The 21,264-nt window shown below is 45.3% G+C and overlaps 2 protein-coding genes across 2 annotated transcripts in view; both read left to right on the forward strand.

Annotated features, from left to right (window-relative positions):
* The window catches only part of RTFDC1 (replication termination factor 2 domain containing 1), a 48,819-nt gene extending 39,971 nt beyond the window's left edge, over window positions 1-8,848 (forward strand). The window contains exons 6-9 of the mRNA XM_008584761.1: window positions 1,359-1,472; window positions 6,877-6,931; window positions 7,048-7,143; window positions 8,038-8,848. Coding sequence (XP_008582983.1) covers window positions 1,359-1,472; window positions 6,877-6,931; window positions 7,048-7,143; window positions 8,038-8,216 — 444 coding nt within the window. The 3' untranslated portion in view covers window positions 8,217-8,848. The remainder of the gene's footprint in view (window positions 1-1,358; window positions 1,473-6,876; window positions 6,932-7,047; window positions 7,144-8,037) is intronic.
* Window positions 8,849-19,533: 10,685 nt separating this feature from the next.
* FAM209A (family with sequence similarity 209, member A) lies at window positions 19,534-21,053 on the forward strand. Its single transcript, XM_008584762.1, has 2 exons — window positions 19,534-19,857; window positions 20,787-21,053. The coding sequence occupies exons 1-2, from the start codon at window positions 19,609-19,611 to the stop codon at window positions 21,048-21,050; spliced, it is 513 nt and encodes a 170-aa protein (XP_008582984.1). The 5' UTR covers window positions 19,534-19,608; the 3' UTR covers window positions 21,051-21,053.
* Window positions 21,054-21,264: the final 211 nt, after the last annotated feature.

The following is a 21,264-nucleotide window of genomic DNA, read 5'->3' on the forward strand; positions in this document are numbered from 1 at the left end:
CGCTCACTGGCTGAGCGAGGTGCGGGCGCAGCACCGAGGTTTGCGATCCCGTTGCCGGTCCTGGTCCGGTGCGGGCACGACACTGAGGGTTGCGATCCGTTGCCGGACACGAAAAAAAGACAAAAAAAAAAAAAAAGAAAAGAAATATAGTTCTGATACATGCTACAATATGTATGGCTCTTGAAAACATTGTGCTAAATGAATGAAGCCAGTCACACACACGCACGCACGCACATCATATATTGTATGATTCCATTTATATGAAAGGTCCAGAAGAGGCAAATCCATAGAGACAAAACGTAGACTAGTGGTTGCCTGAGAATGAGGAAGAGGGGAGTGGGGAGCGAGAGCTAATGGGTGTGGGATTTCTTTTGCAAGTGACGAAGATATTCTAAAATTAGGTTATGGTAATGGTCACACAACTCTGTAAATATGCTAAAAGCCATTGAATTGTATACTTTACATGTTAGTTTGTAAACAATTTATCCTGTAAACATCTGTATCTCCTCACATAATTACCTGTTTGTGTGTGTGTAGTAAGAGTGCCTGAAATCTTAGGTGAACTTTATGTTATGTAAATTGTATTTCAATAAATCTGTTTTTTAAAAAGGCAGGTTAGATGATAAATGTAAATGCTAGTCAAGCCTTCCTCTTTAGAGCCCACTCTTAGCATTCTGTCATAAGTATTGTACTGTGAGATAAGAGATAGAACATGATTTCTGCTGCCCCACTCCCTAAAAAAGGTAATGGAGATCAATAGATATAAAATAAAAACCGAGAATGCCCTTCTATGAGTTAAAGCCACGTTCTTAGGCAGGGAGATCAGGAGAAGTTTCATACACAAAATGGTAATGATAAGCTCACTTCTCTTCCATTTTATATTTTTAGGAAATCCCCACCCAACTCACAGAGGGCAGAGTCCATGACTTATTCAGCGTACCGCCTAGCACTTGCAGGGTGAAATACAGAAATTACAGACTCCCAGAAGGAAAGCAGGTGTTTAACATGAACCATATTGTTTATGCGAACAGTCTAGGTACAGTGAACCATCCTTATTTGATAAGAAATGGTGGAAATCCTCCCCAAATCCAGGTTACCAGACAGCAGCCAGGGGCCAACCTTGCAAGTAGGCCCTTTCAAAGCTAGCACTCTCAGGCTTGCTATGCTGACACTTTGTGTGCACAGAAACCTCCCAAGCCAGGGGCCCAGAAAAGTGGCTGAGCCAAGATGCAGGTGGGAAAACAGTAGGAATTTACTAAGAGCTTGAGGGCCAGTGCTTGGGAGTGTGCTTGGGGGACTGAAAGTGGCTTCCTTCTGCCTGGTGATGGAATCTGTCTTCTCTTTTTTACCCTCTCCAGTGTGGGGTGGCCTTCCAGGAGGATGATGTCATCGTGCTCAATGGCACCAAGGAGGATGTGGAAATGCTGAAGAAAAGGATGGAGGAGAGGAGGCTGAAAGTGAAGCTGGAGAAGGTAACGGGAGTTTGCTTCTGTCCCTCACCTTCAGAGAGTCTTAGGCGAAAGTAGAGTTTCTGGGTTTGCCCAGCCTCCTCCTCTGCTCCAGAGCCAATTGCAAACCACCAGGCTGTGGTACTGATGGCTGCTTAGGGGTTTGCAGTGGTCAAGGAGATTTTTATAACCTAGAAGGGCCTGGGCCCTAGAAACAGATTCAAGTGGTGGGACTTAGCCATGGCCTGGCTGTGTCAAACAGCAGTTCTGCTCTGCCACGCTCAGTTTTGTTATCAGTGAAGTGACAGTAGTAAGGACACCTGCATAGGATGTGGGGTTGTCAGAAGGATCAAAAAGAGCATGCCCATGAAACACTGACACAGAGCATGGCCACAATGAACCCTCAGGGAAAGGCAGCAACCATGATTGCACTCACTGTCATTGATTTTGAAAGAGTATATGCTCGGTTTTTGTAACTTGGAAAACAAAGGAAAAGGGAAAAGTCACCTATCATGCCAGCAAATGTAAAGATCCTATACTTCCCAGATTTGAATGTGCACAGGAGTCACCTGGCAGTCTGGGTTCCCACAGGCCCGTGAGTCTACGTCTCTCACCACTTCCAGGGCAGCTGCACGTAGCCCCTCGACCGTGCTCTGAGTGGCAAGGAGCTGCCCGCAGGTGGGAGCCTCTCCCTCCCTTCCTGAGCCCTCCCACTGGGGTGCTTGGTCATGCTGAGTGGCACTTCAAGCTCCCCAGAAAGAAGCCCAGCAATACAGTGCTGGTGACGATGACCAAAGCTCTGGTGGATGAGTGCATGTTAAGGCTTTGTTTTGGCATCCTGTGTTTGGAACCACTTTCCAGCAGTGGCTAATGATATGACATAACGAGCAGGCTCAAAACAGTGCATCAGCTAAAAAACCATTCATTGTGCCATCAATTCTGGATCCAGTAGTACAGTTTATTATTTGTTAAGTATTTACAGTTGATAGCTGTGTAACACAGGTCTTTTTTAAATGGCAAATTTTTTGTTCTTTAAAAAAAAAGTTAGGCTCAGGGTTCACTTGGGAGAAAACTTTATGTAATCAGAACTAAGGCAAAAGAATGCATAAAGTATTAGAAAATTAGTTTCAGTATCCTGAGGACATAAAAGTATGGGAAAAAAATAGACTGTCTTTATATGGGCATGCATTTACCAGTGTCAGTCTGAGGTGAGTAATAATTTAAGACTTTTCAGAGGCTTGGTTTTTAAATTATTATTATAATAGAAGAAAGGACAGGACCATATCACCCTGGAATAATATATAATTGATGGTTGGGAGACCTAAAGCTGATGCTTGAGCACATGGGTGCATTGTTACTATGCATGGATCCAGAATTATCAGAAAGAGCCAAATGCATTTGCATTTCTCCCTTTTGTCATTTTACTTAAGTAGAAAATAATGCATATAAATGATTCTGTACTACAAGGAATTGTGCCCAAACTTTGTAGTTAAATGACAATAGAAATACCCTGTGGAGCAGTTTTATAAGATATTAATAGGGGCGGGCCTGGTGGCGCACTGCTGTAGTGCGCCGCTTGGGAAGCGCGGTGGCGCTCCCGCTGAGGGTTCGGATCCCACATACAGACCGGCCGCTCACTGGCTGAGCGAGGGGCGGGAGCAACACCGAGGGTTGCGATCCCGTGGCCGGTCCCGGTCCGGTACGGGCACGACACTGAGGGTTGCGATCCGTTGCCGGTCACGAAAAAAAAAAAAGACAAAAAGGAAAAAAAAAAAAAAAAAGATATTAATAAAATTAATAAAACATTCATGAGAAATATTTAAAGAGCCACTCGGTCATTTAAACTCGGTTATTTAAGTGCTGCCTTAAGGTTAAAAAACAAATACAGGTATATATATATGTGTGTTAATTCTAAGTTGGTTTTCTAAATTACAGTCATGGATCACTTAATGACAGGGATACATTGTGAGAAATGTGTCGTTAGGCGATTTTGTCATGTGTGAACATCATAGAGTGTACTTACACAAACTTAGATGGTATACAGCCTCCCACACACCTAGGCCATATGGAACAGCCAGTCGCTCCTGGGTTACAAAGCTGTACAGCATGTTACTGTACTGAATATTGTAGGCACTGTAGTTGTAACACAGTAGTAAGAATTTGTGTATCTAAACATATCTAAAGATAGAAAAGTCATGCTAAAAATATAAAGGATAAAATTGGCCCACCTGTACCAGGGCACTTACCGTGAACGAAGCTTGCGGGACTGTACGCTGCTCTGGGTAAGTCAGTGAGTGGTGAGTGAGTGTGAGGTCAGGATATTGCTGTGCGCTGCTGTACAACACTGTGCACTTAGGTCACCTAAATTTATGAAAAAAAATTTTTCTTTCTTTAATTATAAATTAACCTTAGCTTTCTCTACTTTATAAACTTTTGAATTTTAACTTTTTGACTTCTTTGTAGTAACACTTAGCTTAAAACACAAACACATGGGGCCGGCCCGGTGGCGCACTGGATAGTGCGCCGCTTGGGAAGCGCGGCGGCGCTCCCGCCCGAGGGTTCGGATCACACGCACCCAAAAAAAGCTAGTAGGGAAACTTGCCAGAATTTGAACCCAGATCTGCCAAAACTCCAAAGTCAGACCATAATTGTGTCTCCCAGTGTGTAAATATCTATCAAATACTTTGTGCACATGTGTGAACATGCCAAACTTTGAATGATTTAAGTATAACCTGTATTTTAATACTTAGGACAGCATCATAAAATTAATTTCTAAATGAATATTGAAATTTATCCAGTTTCTATGTTTAGCAATTGGTGTTAATTTACCTCTCATAAGTGCTAGAAAGGTTCTACAATACCTCCTCCAGCCCTTTTATACTATTCAAGCTTTTTATTAGCCCTAATGTTGATTGCCTTCCCAGGGCATCTACTAGTTTGAGTATAATTTGTCTAATTAAATTTAAAGAAGAGATGTTTCAGGGAGCACCATTTCATCATTTCCTCTTAAACTCTATGCTGTGGACTTTAATGAGGACCTAAACCCCATCTTAACCCAGCCTTAGTTTCAGCACAGATGAGCTGTGCTTGTTAAGACAGTCTTCAAACAAACAAAAAAAAAAAACCACAAACACATTATACAGCTGTACAAACATATTTTTTTCTTTACATCTTCATCCTGTAAGCTTTTTTCTATTTTGAACATCTTTTATTTTGTATTTTTTTTCTTTTTAAAATTTTTGTTAAAAACTGACACACAAACACACACATTAGCCGAGGACTGCGCAGAGTCAGGATCATCAATATCATTGTCTTCCGCATCGCCACATCTTGTCACTGGAGGTCTTCAGGGCGGCAGTAACATGAGTAGAGCTGTCATCTAGGGTAGCAGCACCTTCTTCTGGAGCACCTCCTAAAGGGCCTGCCTGAGGCTTTTCTTAAGGAGGTGTCACTTTTCAGAAATATGTCCATGGTGACTTGCTGTGGTTTGTTTCTTTTTTTCATCAGTTATAAGCACATAACTTACCATCAATGTTCCTCTCTGTTAACGAAAACCTTTCAGTGTTGGGGTCCATATTTTCAAACTTTATAAGGAGCCTGTTGAGGTCTGTAAAAGCTTCTGCTAAACTCTTCACTATCAGTTTTCTTGAGGGAATTTTTCAGCGCCATTATCTGCCATTGACCAAAACGTCATTATGCATCACATGACTGTGCTATGATTTTGTTATCATAAGAGCAAGGAAAAGAAAGAAAAAAGCTTGAGGTATTTTTGACAAAGGACGATTGTTAAAAGGGATCTACTTGTTTCTTCATTGCTACAATTGATCAAACTCAATTTTTAAAAACAGAAAAGGAAAAAATTGTATTTTCAAGTAGGATACTAAAGATTTAATACAGTCTTTGACCATTTACTTTAATGAGTTTTCTGTCACAGGCTTCCTGCCAGGTCGTTCAAAGCCCAGTGGAAATAACATGCCCCTCTCTGCAAAGTACTCACCAGAGCTTCTGGGAATGCCTCTTAGATACTGATGCCAGGATACCAAAATATTTCCCAAATATGCTTGCATCTGGAAACAGACATAACATTTCCTAACCCATTGCTGCTCATGCATTTTAAATAAACTCAGCTATGAATGGAGGGCTTAGAAATAAATGGTTGTCTCTATTTTTTGAAGGACTGAGCATCAACTCTCACAAAATTCAAATGCGTGCATTGTATGTATGAAATGAACAGAAGGTTTTTATGTTTTGTGCAAGTGTTATAAATCACATTCAATATGTATGTTACAAGTCAAGGCCATTGCCTGAGCAAGGTCTTTTATCAATGTAGTGAAAGCGGCCTTCTGAAATAATTAGGCCGCATATCTTTAGTGCCACCTTTTGGATATTTAGGAAAATGACATGTTTAAAGTAAATGGAATGAACATAGTCCTATTTGTTATTTCTGCAATTGAATCAGTTCTAAAACAGCTGTGTAATTTTAGAATAGTTAGATTTTTTTTTTTTAATTCTTGCTAACCAAAATAACTATTATGAGTAACAAAATCCTAGTGCCTAAACATATAACAAAAGAAATCCAAGGTCTGGCCTGTGGCTCACTTGGGAGAGCGTGGTACTGACAACACCAAGTCAAGGGTCAAGATCCCCTTACCAGTCATCTTAAAAAGAAAAAAAAAAAGGCCGGCCCGGTGGCGCACTGCTTTAGTGCGCCGCTTGGGAAGCGCGGTGGCGCTCCCGCCGAGGGTTCGGATCCCACATACAGACCGGTTCCCGCTCACTGGCTGAGCGAGGCGCGGGAGCAACACCGAGGGTTGCGATCCCGTTGCCTGTCCCGGTCCGGTACGGGGGCAACACTGAGGGTTGCGATCCGTTGCCGGACACGGAAAAAGAAAAAAAAAAGAAAAGAAATCCAGAGTTTAGGAGAATTAGCTAAAATAGTTTTTAATATAAGCCTCAAGACCTTACAGTTAAATAAACAAATGTGAAAGCAGCTTGACAACTTTGAAAGAGTTACTGGAATGGCTACGATTTAGTACATATTTATGCTAGCTGGACTTTACACACTCATATATACTTTATGTTATTATTCATGTAACTACTCCTTTGTATACAGTAGTCACCATTAACATGGGCTGTTATCATTGAAATCTGTCATCTTCATTTAATATTTTTGAGAATGTGATTTTTGGAATATAAATACAAAACTGAGCAAGGCAAACATGTGAGGCAAACATGTATAACTGGAAACACATGCAAAGGATTAAGGTTTAGAACTAATGGAATATCAGAAGCCTCCTTCAAAATGAGTACCTGCCCTATGTGAACTGCATCGGCCTGTCAGTAGGGCTCCCGGGACAGTGAGCAGCACAATGGTGCTGAAATAGAGTGGGTCTTAGAACATCCTCCAACTTCCTCTCTCTTTTTACAGAAAACAAAGAAACCCAAGGCAGCAGAGTCCATTTCAAAATCAAATGTCAGTGAAGGTAAGAGGTCCTTATTTTAGTAAAATAAGACTGTAGGGCTGTTTCCTAAATTAAGTTTATGCTTTTGTTTTGTTTCTTGGTTTTGTTTTGATTTGCTTACTTTGTTTCTTTTATAGAATCCCCAGGGTCATCAAAAGTTAAGATAGGGAAACCTGAAGAAACTGGCCTTGATTCTAGAGAGAAGAAAACCAACTCAGCTCCCAAAAGTGCAGGTGGGTCCTTGTGAGACAACAGTGAGCTCTTTAGGAAGCTGGAAACCTGTGAACATGTGAGAAAACACAAGCTTGTCCTAAGTCGTGTCTCTACGTAGTTCACTGAGCTCTCTTGAGTGGGGTAACTGAGATGTATGTGACACACCCCTAATCAGGAGCCCGGTCAGGGTTGGAGGGGTCTGGCCCCAATCCTGATTGTTCCGTTTTCCTGTTGAGTAAGCGCTTGGGGCCAAGCTGAGGCTGCACAGAGAACTGGACTCAGACATACCGTAGAGACTGTTGAGTGGACTGTGGCTCAGGGTACTAGTCTGGAATGTTCCTGATTTCTTCACGGTTGGGATTTTTATGTGTTCCACATGTGCAACTTGGTGTCCCTTCTCTCCACCTGCCTCTTGGCCAAAAGTCAGTTTCTTTTGAAGCTCTTTATTTTAACTCAAGGAAAAGCATTTATTTCACAAAAGAAAAACACAGACTTATTAGGTAAAACAGTGTGTAATCTTGTATTATAAACAGCATCCACAGTGGTTCCCTGGTTACAGTCCTGGCTCTTCATGTAGCTGCCAGGCCTGGGGTGGATCATTTGGCTTCCTGGTGCCTCCGTTTCCTCCCTTGTAAAGCAGGCACTTGCCTCGTGAGGACGATCTAATTTAAGCCATTTGCAGTGCTGGGATGTAGCAAGTAGCAATTAGTAGGATATTAAATAACAAATTTAAAAGTCATAGCGTTGTCTGTTTTTCAGGAGTCAGTGATTAAGGTTACACATTTCAGCATTCATCACAGGAAGTAGGAGGGAAATGCCTGGGATAGAGCAACTTGCTTTTTCCCTTTTGAGAATGTGATATTGGAGTGATGTTTAGTCCCAACCTTAAACATTTTGGCTTTTCATTTTTCCAGCAACAAATGGGAGCTCTTCTGGAAAAGCTGAGAAGCCTTTATCTGGAGCCACGAAGAGGTCCATTGTCAACAGTGAGGAATCTGAAGCCTATAAGTCCCTCTTCACAACTCACAGCTCCGCCAAACGCTCCAAGGAGGAGTCAGCTCACTGGGTCACCCACACATCCTACTGCTTCTGAAGCCTGCAGCTCCTTCTCTCCAAGAAGGTTCTTTTCAGTTTCCATGTAGGCAGGTTGTTGTGATCCTCTGATTGTATTATGTATTCTCTGGTGTAGCTCCGTTTGCACCATGTCATAAAGTTGTCCTCAACAATCTTTGAGCTGGCATGGTCACTCTTACTGTGAGGCTCATGGGTTCTGGGGAGGACGTGATGGGTGGTTTGCCGAGTGCCCGTCCCCCTCTCCTACAGGCCTGTGTTCATGCTCACTCCCGCCTGCAGTGGCATTTGGACTTTTCCACAGCCGGAAAGTCGTGTTGGCTGCACTTTTTATGCCTGCAATAATGAAAGACTCCAGACTCCTCATGGGTGTGTGGTTGGCTCATTTTGACTAAAATTCTAGTGGCTTTGCTGACAATGAAAAATTAACTAGGCCAGGTGAAACCAAGCTTTAGAAAGGATGAATTTCAAATACGCTCTGCCTGCCAGAGTCTTTGAAGGGCATTGTCCCTCTCCAGCCCTGGAGGGAGCTGGGAGCTTGTTGGTCTAGTACATAGGGGAGTCCTCCCTATCTTATTCTGAAGCCAGCAGAGATTTTAGTTGGGCACCTGATGATTTAGTACAAAAATAAAGCAAGTCCACCTTTCCTCTCAACTGTCTGTATTTTTTTCTCTTCCTTCTGCTAATGTTTTGGTAAGAACATCGCAGCTATTGCATTGATGGTGGGAGAAATTCCACGAAATCATAGGAATTCCACCTTTTCTACCCTCATCAGAAGGTAAAAGGGGAATTGTACATAAAATTGGTATATTTTTTCTATCCTTAATGTGTGTTGGAGTCAGTAATTATTGACACTTCTGATGAGACTGCTAATGAAGGACCAAGAATTTCTGGGCCCAGCATAGTGATATCATCAAGCCAATTGATTGGTTCTTTATGCCACAGCCCAGGGCACTGGGTTTCCTTCAAAAGCAGGAAAAAGTGCAAGGTCAGGGGGTGGGAGGCGAGCAGGTGGGTCTGTGTTGGAGATGTGGTGGGGATGGTTCCAGGGCGAGGGTGGAACCGCCCTGAGGCCACTGCTCTTTCTAAAACCCTGTTGTGTCTGGTTCAAAACTCTGCTTCAAAATGGTGAGAAGGTTTAGCCCCAAGGACATTTTTTTTTTTTTGTCCTTTTTGAGACCGCTGCACCGCGCTCAGCCAGTGAGCGCTGTGAGCGCACTGGTCATCCCTATATAGGATCTGAACCTGCGGCGGGAGCGCTGCTGTGCTCCCAGCGCCACACTCTCCCGAGTGCACCATGGGCTTGGCCCCCAAGGACATTTTGACACTGTGAATACAGAAGCATTTTAATCAGAATTACACTAACTGGTGAGTTTTTGTTATGAATTTTTTCAGAACAAACCCAAATTAGCCATTTTATTTCCCTAACCAATTTTCTATACTGTCCAGTTAAACCATTTTCTAATTATTTTTCCCCCGGTTTATTTTGTTAAATTATTCCATAATTTGTTCTTTTATTATTTGGTTAAAATTATTTTTTACCACAATCTGTTCTTCTCTATTTTAACTTTATGAAGAAAACTTGATTAATCCTTTTAGTCAGATTTTACTACTTACAGCTTCCGCTCTCATGAGTTGGTTTTTTTTATTTTAATGACCATTATTTCCATCAGGTTCAGTTTTATTTTTAGCCTTAATCAGTCGATCTTTTTTTGTTTTGATTATGTTGGCTGTGACCAGTTTTTTCCAGTAACCCAGTGGCTGTGTCCTCAGCATCGTGACTTCAGGATCTCAGAGCTCTGCCCCAGCCTCCTTGGGGTACTCAGGCTCCCACCTGGGCTGTACAGCCTCTTGCCCTGCCTTTGCCCAGTGGAGGGCTCACCTGGTGGGAGAAGGAGAAGAGCTTTCTTTGGAGATTCCTATTCAGCCTTTAATATTCAGCAAAGGCATCGCCTCTTCAGAGGCCTGAGGACCACTGTGCTGAGCATGGCTCTTACCCCACATGAGGGAGAATGTGTCCCCCAGCTGTGCCCCCACCCACAGTGCCCAGCATGATGCCAGGGGCAGGGAGCAGGGTAAAGATGGCCAGTGGCTCACATTGTTCTCAGGGCTCACCTAAAGAGCCAAGCACTTGACAGGCTTCATCTCATGGGACTTTCAGCAACCCTGTGAGGTGGGACGATGGCCACCACCCCATTTTATAGGCAAGATACTGAGGCTCAGAGTAGTCAGGTAGATTGCCATTCTTCTGATCAAGCCACTCGCCATGCTGTCTCTGCAGTGAATCCTTCCCTGGTGAGTATTTCAGTGAAAGGCTTCCACACAGGGCACTGAGGCCATGGCTTTGGGTGCTGGCCAGAGAGAGGAAGGGGAGAATGTGCCTGCTCTTCCTTCTCCATCTGCCCCAGGACCCAAGCCACTTTCCAGCAATGAGGAAGCTGAGGACAAAATTGAGGATGAAGAAACTCACCAAAATACAGTCTGTGTAACTCACCACTGTCCTTTATTTCTGGAAAGTGAAATTAAAAGTCTCCCCAAAATCTTACTGGAGCTTAATAGATCTACAACATAACCAGCGCCATTTTAGACTAGCCCAAGTACAAAATGGCGCTGTCCACCTCCTCCCCTCCCCTCCCCCATTCTCTTTTACAAGAAACTTCATGGTTTTGGAGGAAATGAAATTTTCGGCATTTCCGCATGCACAGAACTCTGCATCCCAATGACCTAACTCAATCCCCACCCCAGAATTACATCACCCAGCTCTTGGCACCAACAAACCAATATAAGCTCCCACTTCCCTAGGTTAGCTGCTGTCCTTCATTTTGAGGGCAGCCCTGGGCTGCCTGTCACTTTGAGCTCAGCCTGGCTGATTCTTTTCCTTTAATAAAGCTTGATTGGTACCCAGCATCTCAGCTCACATTTTCATTATGGTGCCAAAAGCCAGGAAGGGTTTTGGACAGACCATCAGACGTTCCCCTCTCTCTCGGATTGATTGGCCCCTCCTGGCCACCCTTCCCAGACCTGCCGAACCGGGTACACTTGGTACTCTCTCCTTTTGCTGTTTCAGACCAACACATCCAACATTGGCCTCAATTCAGGGTGAGTCAGTGGGTCAGTCCTCTCTCATCTCAGTTTCCCCCAACTCACTCTCTCTCTCGTTCTCAAAGCCCCGGTGTCTGGCTGAGGGAACCTTTCTCATGCCCCCAAGCTATTGGAGGATGCTCCTCTAGCTGGTCGGTGGCTTTTCTCTCTAAAAGAAGGTGGACAGCAAAGAGGATGCTCTTTGTTGGCACACTTCTAGGAGGACTGCCCATTTCCTTTCTCACCGTCTAAATGGGATCCTCACAATCGAAACCTAAACATCTTGTTTTCTAGTGTACTCCATGCTCTCTGCCTCTGGGCTGTACCCTGGCCAATCTCTCAGCCTCCAGGGAGACATTAAAACTCGAATGCCTCATTACAATGGATCCCAGTGGCCACAAGATGGCACTCTCAATTTAGATAGTCACTGAAATGGCAAGATGGAGAGATTCCTTGTTCAGGCCTTCTCTGATCCCTGAACACATTCTTCTCTGTCAAAACTGTCCTATGTCTCAAATTCTCCTAGCTCATGCTCAACCTCCCCTTCTGGACTTGGATCAATCTTTTGATCTTGTCAGAGTACTCTGCTCCCTATACAGGCCACCTTGACTACTTTCGTACACTCCAAATCCTTCACCAGCCCCTCCGCCTTTTCCCTCTCTTTATCCTCAGCCACCCAACCACCCCCCTCTCCTCTCCCCTTTCGTCAGATAACAACCCTGCCTCAGCTCTGGCTCCTTTATATCCCCTCCATGAAGTGGCTGGGATGGAGGGAATTGTCTGAGTCCATGTACAGGGAGCAGGTCTGGATGGCAGCTTAATGACAGGCAGACGAGGTACATGCTCAAAATAACAGGTGGCCTGTGGGAGGCGTTGCTGTTCCTTGCATGGACCCAAATTAGGACTACCAGGCCGGCCATGGGGATTGGGATCTTTACGGCCTCCAAAAGGCTACTCACAAGTCAGTCAATTATGAGAAGCTGAGAGAAATCACACAGAGATCCACTGAATATCCCAGCAAGTTCCTAACCTCCCTCTCTGAGGCTTTACGTGAATACACATGTATAGACCCAAACTCCCCTGCAGGCATGGGGAGTTTTACACTACCACCTCAACTCAGCTTTCAAGGATTTTTAAACAATAGGAAAAAAAAAAAAAAAGATCGTTACAAAAGAGATCAGACCAAATACCAGCCCCTGGCTAATGCCATCTGTGGCTCACATACTCCAAAGCCAGCTACCTCTAGAGGCAAGCCACCCAGAAACTGCTTCGAATGCAGTCAACTGGGCCACTGGGTAAGAGTCTGTCCTAACCCAAGGCCTCCTTCCAGGTCCTGTCCTCGCTGCAAACAGCCAGGTCACTGGGGAGTTGACTGTGCCATTCGCCAGAGAGGAAGTGGCCCAGTTTCTAACCCACAACCTTCAGCTCCACAGCCATCTCTACCGGAGCTTCTAGGCTTTGCCCAAGAGGAGGACTGATGATGCCCAGGGCCTGAGGCCCCCACAGAGATCACCACGCATGAGCCCAGGGTAACTCCTTGTGGCAGGTAAGCCTATCTCTTTTGTCATCGATACAGGAGCCACTTACTTTACCCTTCCTGAATATGCCAACAACCCCATCCTCTATCACAATAGTAGGGGTCACAGGATCAGAATACCACCCACGATGACAACCCCTTTCTTATACCCTAAAACACATCCAATTCACACACAAATTCTTAACAATGCCTCAATGCCCACCCCCTTACTGGGATGGGACATTCTTTTCAAATTCAAAAGCTTCTCTTACCCTAAACACTTAAACTCCAGCTACAATACTCCTGTAACAGGCCACACCCAGACCTGCCCCTGAGGCTTCCACCTTCCCCTCCCCCTCCCCCTCGGATAAGATTAATCTCATAGTATGGGACACTTCTCCCTCCATTGCTATGCACCATTCCCCTATCCTTGTTAAACTGCAGAACCCCTCTTTGTTCCCTAATGTCCCACAGTACCCCATCGCTAACAAACACCTAATAGGCTTAAAACTCATCATACACAAACTCCTTTCTTCTCATCTCTTACAGCCTACCCACTTGCTTTTCAATACACCCATCCTTCTGGTTATAAAGGCTAACAGCTCATACCATTTAGTACAGGACTGATCCCGACACACTCCATTGTCCAACTTACTTGGACAGTACTGCCTCAGGGGGTTCGGGATAGCCCCCACCTTCCGGCCAGGCCTTAGCTCAAGACTTATCTGAACTTCCTCCAACCTCTAGGACTTTAATACAATATGTGAATGACCTCCTCCTTTGTAGCCCCTCCTATGAGGATTCACAGGCCCACACTGTTGCTCTCCTTAATTTCCTGGTCTCCAGGGGATATCGAGTGTCCTCCAGCAAGGCCCAAATTTCTTCTCCTTCAGTCACCTATTTGGGAGTCCACCTCATCCCCAACACCAGAGAAATAATGGTGGATCACAAATGTCTAGTTTCTGAACTCCCGACTCCTACCACAAAGTGAAATTCTCTCTTTCCTGGGGCTTGCAGGATATCTCCACATGTGGATCCCCAACTTTGGCGTGCTAGCAAAACCACCCTATGAGGCAGCCAAAGGGGATCCTACCATTTCTTTAGATCCCACGGAGCCCATTCATTCTCTCTTCCAGCGATTAAAAGCCACTCTCCTCACAGCCCCAGCTCTATCTCTTCTAAACCTATCTCATCCTTTTATCCTATACATCACTAAAACCCAAGGATTGGCAGTTGGGGTTTTGGGACAAGAGGCAGGAGGTATTTTCTCCCCTGTTGCATACCTCTCTAAACAACTAGACACAGCTCGAGAATGGGCCCCTATTTATGGGCCTTGGCAGGAGCTGCCCTTTTAGCACAAGAAAGCTGTAAACTAACTTTTGGACAACAAACAGTCAAGACCTTCACAGCCATAAGGCCAAGTTAATTCTCTCCCCTCCCCGCCTAGAATTTATTTATCTTACTTTCACTGAAAGCTCCCAGTTCTCCTTTAAACCTCTCCCTCCCTTAAAATCCAGCCACTTTCATCCCAAAACACTCACAACCCTTAGAACACAATTGCATGGAGGCTTTACCTCTTTCTCAGTCCCTTTCCACACATCTCCCTACATCCCATCACACGGCCCCAACATACCTGGTTTGTAGATGGGGGCGCCACCTCCACGCCCGCCCCCTGGGCAGGTTATGCCATAGTGAATCTAACAAACTATCGAGGCAGCCATCCCCCCGCCAACACCACTTCCCAACAGGCAGAACTCATTGCCCTCAACCGCGGTCACTCTAGCAAGTAACAAACGAGTCAATATATACACTGACTCTAAGTACGCTTACCACATCCTACACTCCTGCGTGGCCATAGGGAAGGAGAGAGGATACATGACCACTCAGGGAGGACCCATAAAAAACGGACATCTTATCAAGATACTTCTTGAGGCTGCACAACTCCCAATGGAGATGGGTTATACACTGCAGAGGACACCAAACCTCCAATGACCCCATAGCCCAGGGAAACAAACTGGTGGATCTAACCATAAAACAGGCTGCTCAGTCATCAGGACCCCACTCTTCCTCTTCCACTCAGGTCCTTCTCATGGCCCCCATGCCCTCACCCCAATACACACCCCCCAAAATGCAACACCTCCAACAATTGGGAGCACAGAGGAAAGACAACTGGTATACCTCTCCAGTCGCTCTGTTCTCACTACCACACAAGCTGAGCAAGTCCTTTTAGATTTCCATAATTCGGTTCATATAGGCTATGAACCCCTACTACGCCTTCTTCAGCCCTTATATTACTCTCCCCACATGGCCAAGTTACTAAAACAAATCACTCAAAACTGTCCTTTGTGTACTCGTTGCTCCAATCCTTTCCCCCCCGCCAGGCCAGAGGATACACTCCTGGCCAGGATTGGCAAATTGACTTTACTCACATGCCTCCCCACAAAAGGATGCGCTATCTTCTAACATCAGTAGATACCTTTTCAGGATGGACTGAGGCTTTTCCTTGCACTTCAGAGGATGCTACAGCAGTCCCTCATTTTGGCTTGCCCCAATCACCTCATAAAAACACACCTCACCAAGCTGTCCATGGAACTTCGCCTCCCTTGGACCCAACTTTTCTCTTTAGCACTCACTCTCCTACGAGCTGCCCCCCACAAACCCACAGGCCTCAGCCCCCTCGAACTAGTGTATGGTAGGCCCTTCACTCTCACAACTCTCCCTTCCAGCTCATTGCCTTTAGGCCAGTTTCTCCCTACTCTTTCACTCATTAGGGATCTTTTTAGGGAATAGGCCAACCTTCTATTACCTCATCCTTTCCCCACCACCCACTCAGACTTTAAACTAAGCCTGGGACAGCAAATGTATATTAAGACCCAAATCCCAAAGCCCCTCTCACCATGTTGGGAAGGGCCTTATACAGTACTTCTCACCACCCCCAGGGCAGTAAAAGTACCAGGAAAGGCCCCTTGGTATCACTTATCCTTGGTAAAACTAGCACCTGAGACTTTAGCCAAAAATCTGTTAACACCAAGCCAGAGGGGTCCCTCTACTCAACCCCCAACCCAACATCTCCTTACACTTCATTTTAGGACCTGCAAAATTGAAAATCTCCAGGACCTCCACTCTTCCCCCAATCCCAGAAGAAGGATGATCTTTCCCCCAGCGATTATCCTCTCACTCTTGTAGGCCTGCTCCACATCCCTTGCACAAAAGCTACTCCAAGACTGGTCCCGACCTGCTATCGCGGGTTTGCCATTGTGGACATGATAAGTATATGCCACCCTGTGTCCCTAACCTTTATTATACTACCTGTTCTAATACTTGCTACAGGATTAGCCAGTGCTGCCCCAAAGTAGTGTAACATTATAGGAAGATTTCTCCCGGCACTCCTTTACCTCCTGTCAGTAGGATGCTTCTTAGCAATTTCATTGTGGCAAAATACCCTTCAAATTCTTTTGGCTCCCTAACCCTTTGCATCCTTCCCATGTTTTTCCTCCTATCTCAATGCTCCCCCTTACCTGGAACGTGGAGGTTCCAGGTCCACAGGGATAATGCAGTCCTCAGCGAATCAGACTGGTCCCCAAGTGACAAATCTGTCTCCCACTTCATGAGAAACTTTTTGTGGTCACCCCCTCCCCGTTGATGCAGCCTGTAACGTTTCCGCAAACGTCTCTTCACTTTCCTCTAAACTCACCTCGGGGGGACTGTCAGCGTTATGTGGGGCCTGCCCACACTCTGCCTCACTAACACCAAACACTACCATTCACTCACCCCCTCCTCATCCATGCCCTGAAACTGCAATATATTTCCTTTGTAAAACTACGTTATCCTTTTGCCTGCCCCTAACATGATTTCTTGCATATTCGTCTGGCTCATTCCCTACATCACTGTCCAGACAGATGGAGAGATGGAGACGGGACTGGGTCTAACTTCGCCCCGCCCCCCCTCAGGAAGTGCCCCTGCTCCTGTAGGGCACCAATTGTACCTTTTAATTGGGGCATGGATCCTTCCTGCAACTGGGACTGGCATAGCGGGCCTTGCTACTGCCTCTCAATTCTGTCAAAAACTCTCAGAAGAACTATAGCATCTCCTCCCTCCGGTGACAGGTCACCTCACTCGCCATAGTCATTTTACAGAACCATCAGGCCCTTGACTTCCTTACAGCCGAAAAGGAAGGCACCTGCCTCTTCTTGGGGGAGGAATGCTGTTATTATGTAAATAAGTCCGGGGTGATCCAAAACAACTTAAACCATTTCACTGAACCCTTGGATACCCTGGCTTATACCCCTATTAGGACCCTTAACCATGATAGGCCTGCTTCTTCTTCTCGGCCCCTGCCTCTTTCGGTGTTTCTCTAATTTCTTACAGGAACGCATGCAGGCATTCATCAACCAAAGTGTCACTGAACACTTCATGGGAGGAGGATGATACCAGCCTCTCTAGATCAGAGACCTGGAAGAACACAGCTTCCACCCAGGAAACCAACGCGATGTTTTTGTTTAGCCTGATTTTTCCACCTGATTTTTCCTCTCCACCCACCTCCAGCAGGAAGTGGCTTCAGAAGAATGCGACCTCCGCCCTTTTCCCCTTTTCCCTATACTTAAAAGGCAGGAATAATAGATCTGCAACATAACCAGCGCCATTTTAGACAAGCACAAGTACAAAATGGCACTGTCCATCTCCTCCCCTCCCCTCCCCCGTTTTCTTTTACAAGAAGCCTCATGGTTTTGGAGGAAATGATATTTTCGGCATTTCTGCATGCGCAGAACTCTCCATCCCCATGACCTACCTCAATCCCCACGACGGAATTACATCACCCAGCTCTTGGCGCCAACATACCAATAAAAGCTCCCACCGCCCTAGGTTAGCTGCTGTCCTCCATTTTGAGGGCAGCCCTGAGCTGCCTGTCACGTTGAGTGCAGCCCAGCAGGTTCTTTTTCTTTAATAAATATTGATTGGTACCCAGCATCTTGGCTCACTTTCTTTCAGAGCTTACCTGCTTGTCTACTGGTTCTGTTCTTTCAAAAAGTGCTCTGGACTTTTGAACACAATGTAGAAAAACAAAAGTGATTCCTATCCGAAATCCACATGAACATTTCCATGTAACAAAAATCATGTGCGAAAAATTCACTGAGTATTTCAGTTGGTTGGGGTCATTTACGTAAATCAAGTCTGTTTGCCCCATACTATATCATCAAACCATAACCACCAGATTTAAGAGCACTGTTTGTGACAATTGACTTAAAATACAGGCAACATGCAGATGTGGGGGCACCCCAAAATACACGGCAGTCATCACTCACAGCAGCTGGAAGGGCTCTCCCACAAGAGCCTCATGACGCTGATCAGGAGAGACTGGGGACAGGGAACAGCCTGATGCCAGAGACAGGCCTCCAGACTGAGGTTGCAGGGACCCTCCAGCCCATAGCCAGGACATCAGGGCCAGCTGCTTCTCGTATGGACACTGAAGTAGCAGCCATCAGGATGGCTGGGTTCACAACAGTTTCTGATTCTGTTTTCTAATCGACCTGCAGACTTGCATCTCTCCAAGCCCTGCCCTGATGGTCTCTGGTAGGAAGCCCGCCTTCCCCTGTCCTCTCCTGAGCTGAGCAGGAATCTGTGCAGCACAGCTCAGCACTCGCTTTCCCCTTTCACAGTTTTATAGAATATTCTCACAGAACTTCTGTATCACTGCCCAGAGCCCAGCACAGTTTGAGGCACAGTGAAGGTGCTCAGTAGAAAGTTTTACTCCTCAGGAGTCTGAATCAGACCCTTCATGAGGAAGACTGCTGTATGGGTGACCCAGGGAACAGGCACAAACTGGTGCTCCATGCACCAACATTTCATGTTTCCTGTCATTTAACACAACTGATGGTTTCAAACATACTGGTGAGTCCTGGGTTTGTTCCTGAAGTCAGGCTCAGCTGTCAACTAGCCTGTGTCCTTCTTACTCGGGGTCTTCACACAGGCCTAGGTGTCAACCCCCTCCCCATGTTACCCAGTCAACTCTTTTTTTTTTTTCTTCTTCCCTAAAAATCAAGTCCTGACCATCTCTTAAGTTCTACCCAAATACCTTTTTCTGGAAACTCTTCCTACATATCTGAATTTAGAGCAGTACACTTGTTCTATTATCTTAAAGCTCCCTGTTCTTATCACAGTTTTAATTAAATAATCTATGTTCTTAACCCAGGGATTGCACACTCTGGTAAAGTTAATGGAATGAGGTGACAGGGAGTGATGGGAACTGTGCAGAGAATGTGGCCGCCTAGAGGGGCGTCTCCTGCTTGGCTCCAGCAGAGTGTGGGCCCAATGTTACCAGAGCTTCCATAGTTTCAAAGGAAGCCAGAAATCTGGAGTTTTTAAGTGAAGTTCGCCCCAACATTTAAATGCTGGCAAATAATTTTTTTTAGAAACGAGGCAGGCCAAACAAAACGCGTCGGTGGCTCCTAGTCTGTAGCCTGTGGTGGTGTAGCCCTCCCAGTCTATAGGGGCAACAGTGTTTCTCTCCTCTGTCCCACAGGATGTCTGGATCAAACAAGTGAAGACTGGGCAAGAAGATGGCATCCTATCATTCCCGTCCTCTCCCTTTTTTATTGCCTGCTGGAAATTTCTCCATCTGTCTTTGAATCCTACTCCCAGGCCACCACTGTGAGCCTCATTGTCCTCACCCCAGAGTCATCACAATAGCCAGCTCTGCCTGGGGCTCAGGGCCTCTGTGACATCACCAATGGCCCAGCCCACACTAGGTCCCCAGACTCCCAGTTGCAAAGGCAAGCAAACCCACCATGAGCAGCTTCCCGCCCCACCTCTGCTCACCATGCGGATGCTGAGATGGTTCCTGTTCTTGCCCCTGTGCCTCTCCTGTGGCTATGCCTTTATGTTGTCTTCTCTGACGGACAATGCCAGAGAGCCCCAGGGCAAGGTGCCTTGCGGAGGGCACTTCCGGATCAGGCAGAATCTACCAGAGCATGCCCAAGGCTGGCTTGGGAGCAAATGGCTCTGGCTTTTTTTTGTTGCTGTGCTGTATGTGATAATAAAGTTTCGAAGTGATAGTGAGAAGAAAAAGGTAAGGATGGCTTCATTTTTTACATCATATTGACTGAATGTGGCTCAGAAACCTCAGACTCGGAGAAACAGATGTTCTAGCCAGTACAGGCAGGACTGTTAAGAATAACACATTTGAATGGAAAGAACCTACCTCACAGTCCTGGGCAAAGTTGGCAAATTCACTTCCTGGTGTATTGTGAGTGGAGATGGTAGTCCCCAGACCCACAGAGGTTGAGTCAGACAGTTGAAGATGACCTTTTGTTTACTGGCTCACAATTTTTTTTGTTAAATGAATTTTTTTTGAAATTGAGGATAGATTCAAGAACTTATGGTATGTTGCAGGCCGAAATTATTTACAGAGCCACGTTCACTGTCTCTGATTTTTAAAATTTCCTTTGTCTGGCTTATTACAAGTTTCTGAACTAAATGGAAATGGTATAATTATCCCAAGTAAAGGAAATATGAGACCTGTACTAAAGGGATAAAGGTGTAAAATAGTAACAGCTGGTCCCCAGGTGATTAAACAACTCTTTCAGCTAGAAGTGGAAAAGAGAAATATGGCTACGTATTCTCTCCTAGGCAGACCCAATGCTTCCTGATAACTGTATCCAAACTGACTAGAGCAGGTGCTGGCAAACTTTTCCTGTAAAGGGCCAGAGAGTAACTATTTTCAGCTTTGGGGGCCATATGGTAGAGACCATTGCAACTACTTGACTCTGCCATTGTAGTGTGAAAGCAGCTACAGACATGCAAATAAAACAGCATGGCTGCATTCCAATAAAACTTTATTAGCAAAAACAGGTTGTGGGCCAGATTGGCCGTAGTTTGGCAATGCCTGGAATAGAGCAATGCTAGAACCATCTTCTCTTAGATGAGCCCAACTCTCGGAACTGGGTCAAAACCAGCAAAGTCAACAGTATTATTCACCCTGAGTATCTTTCTTGACAGGAGCAGAATCCTACCAGCCTTCGTGGCTGTTCATTTCGCTCTCCAGTAAAGAAAAATCAAAATGCCTCCCCCAACAAAGACTATGCATTCAATTCCTTAACCCAACTCGAGATGGACCTTGTGAAATTCATGTCCAAGGTGCGGAATCTTAAAGATGCCATGGCAACTCGCGGTAACTTCAGACTTCAAAGCTCAGAGCTGCCTGCAGAGCCACACAATAATGTTACAATATATGAAATATGGGGAGAAGAAGACACTGACTGAATGGATTTGTGTGTCAAAGTAAGAGAGAAAAAACTTGAGTGTTGACAAACAGTATGCAAACTAATAAAACTATTATGAAGAAAAATAATTCCCGTGTTTGAGACCTTACTTTTTTCCTTTTCTCTCTCTTTTTTTTGGTGGCTGGCTGGTATGGTGATCTGAACCCTCGACCTTGGTGTTACAACACCGCACTCTAACCAGCCAAACTAATCTT

Source organism: Galeopterus variegatus, unplaced genomic scaffold, assembly GCF_000696425.1.
Source record: "Galeopterus variegatus unplaced genomic scaffold, G_variegatus-3.0.2 Scaffold3366, whole genome shotgun sequence".
NCBI classification, from domain to species: domain Eukaryota; kingdom Metazoa; phylum Chordata; class Mammalia; order Dermoptera; family Cynocephalidae; genus Galeopterus; species Galeopterus variegatus.

Bases quoted from the DNA above. Each gene is read 5' to 3' on its own strand.
- FAM209A (XM_008584762.1), top strand. From the start codon at position 19,609: ATGCGGATGCTGAGATGGTTCCTGTTCTTGCCCCTGTGCCTCTCCTGT. The intron at 19,858-20,786 runs GTAAGGATGGCT...CTTTCTTGACAG, and splicing joins GTGATAGTGAGAAGAAAAAG to GAGCAGAATCCTACCAGCCT.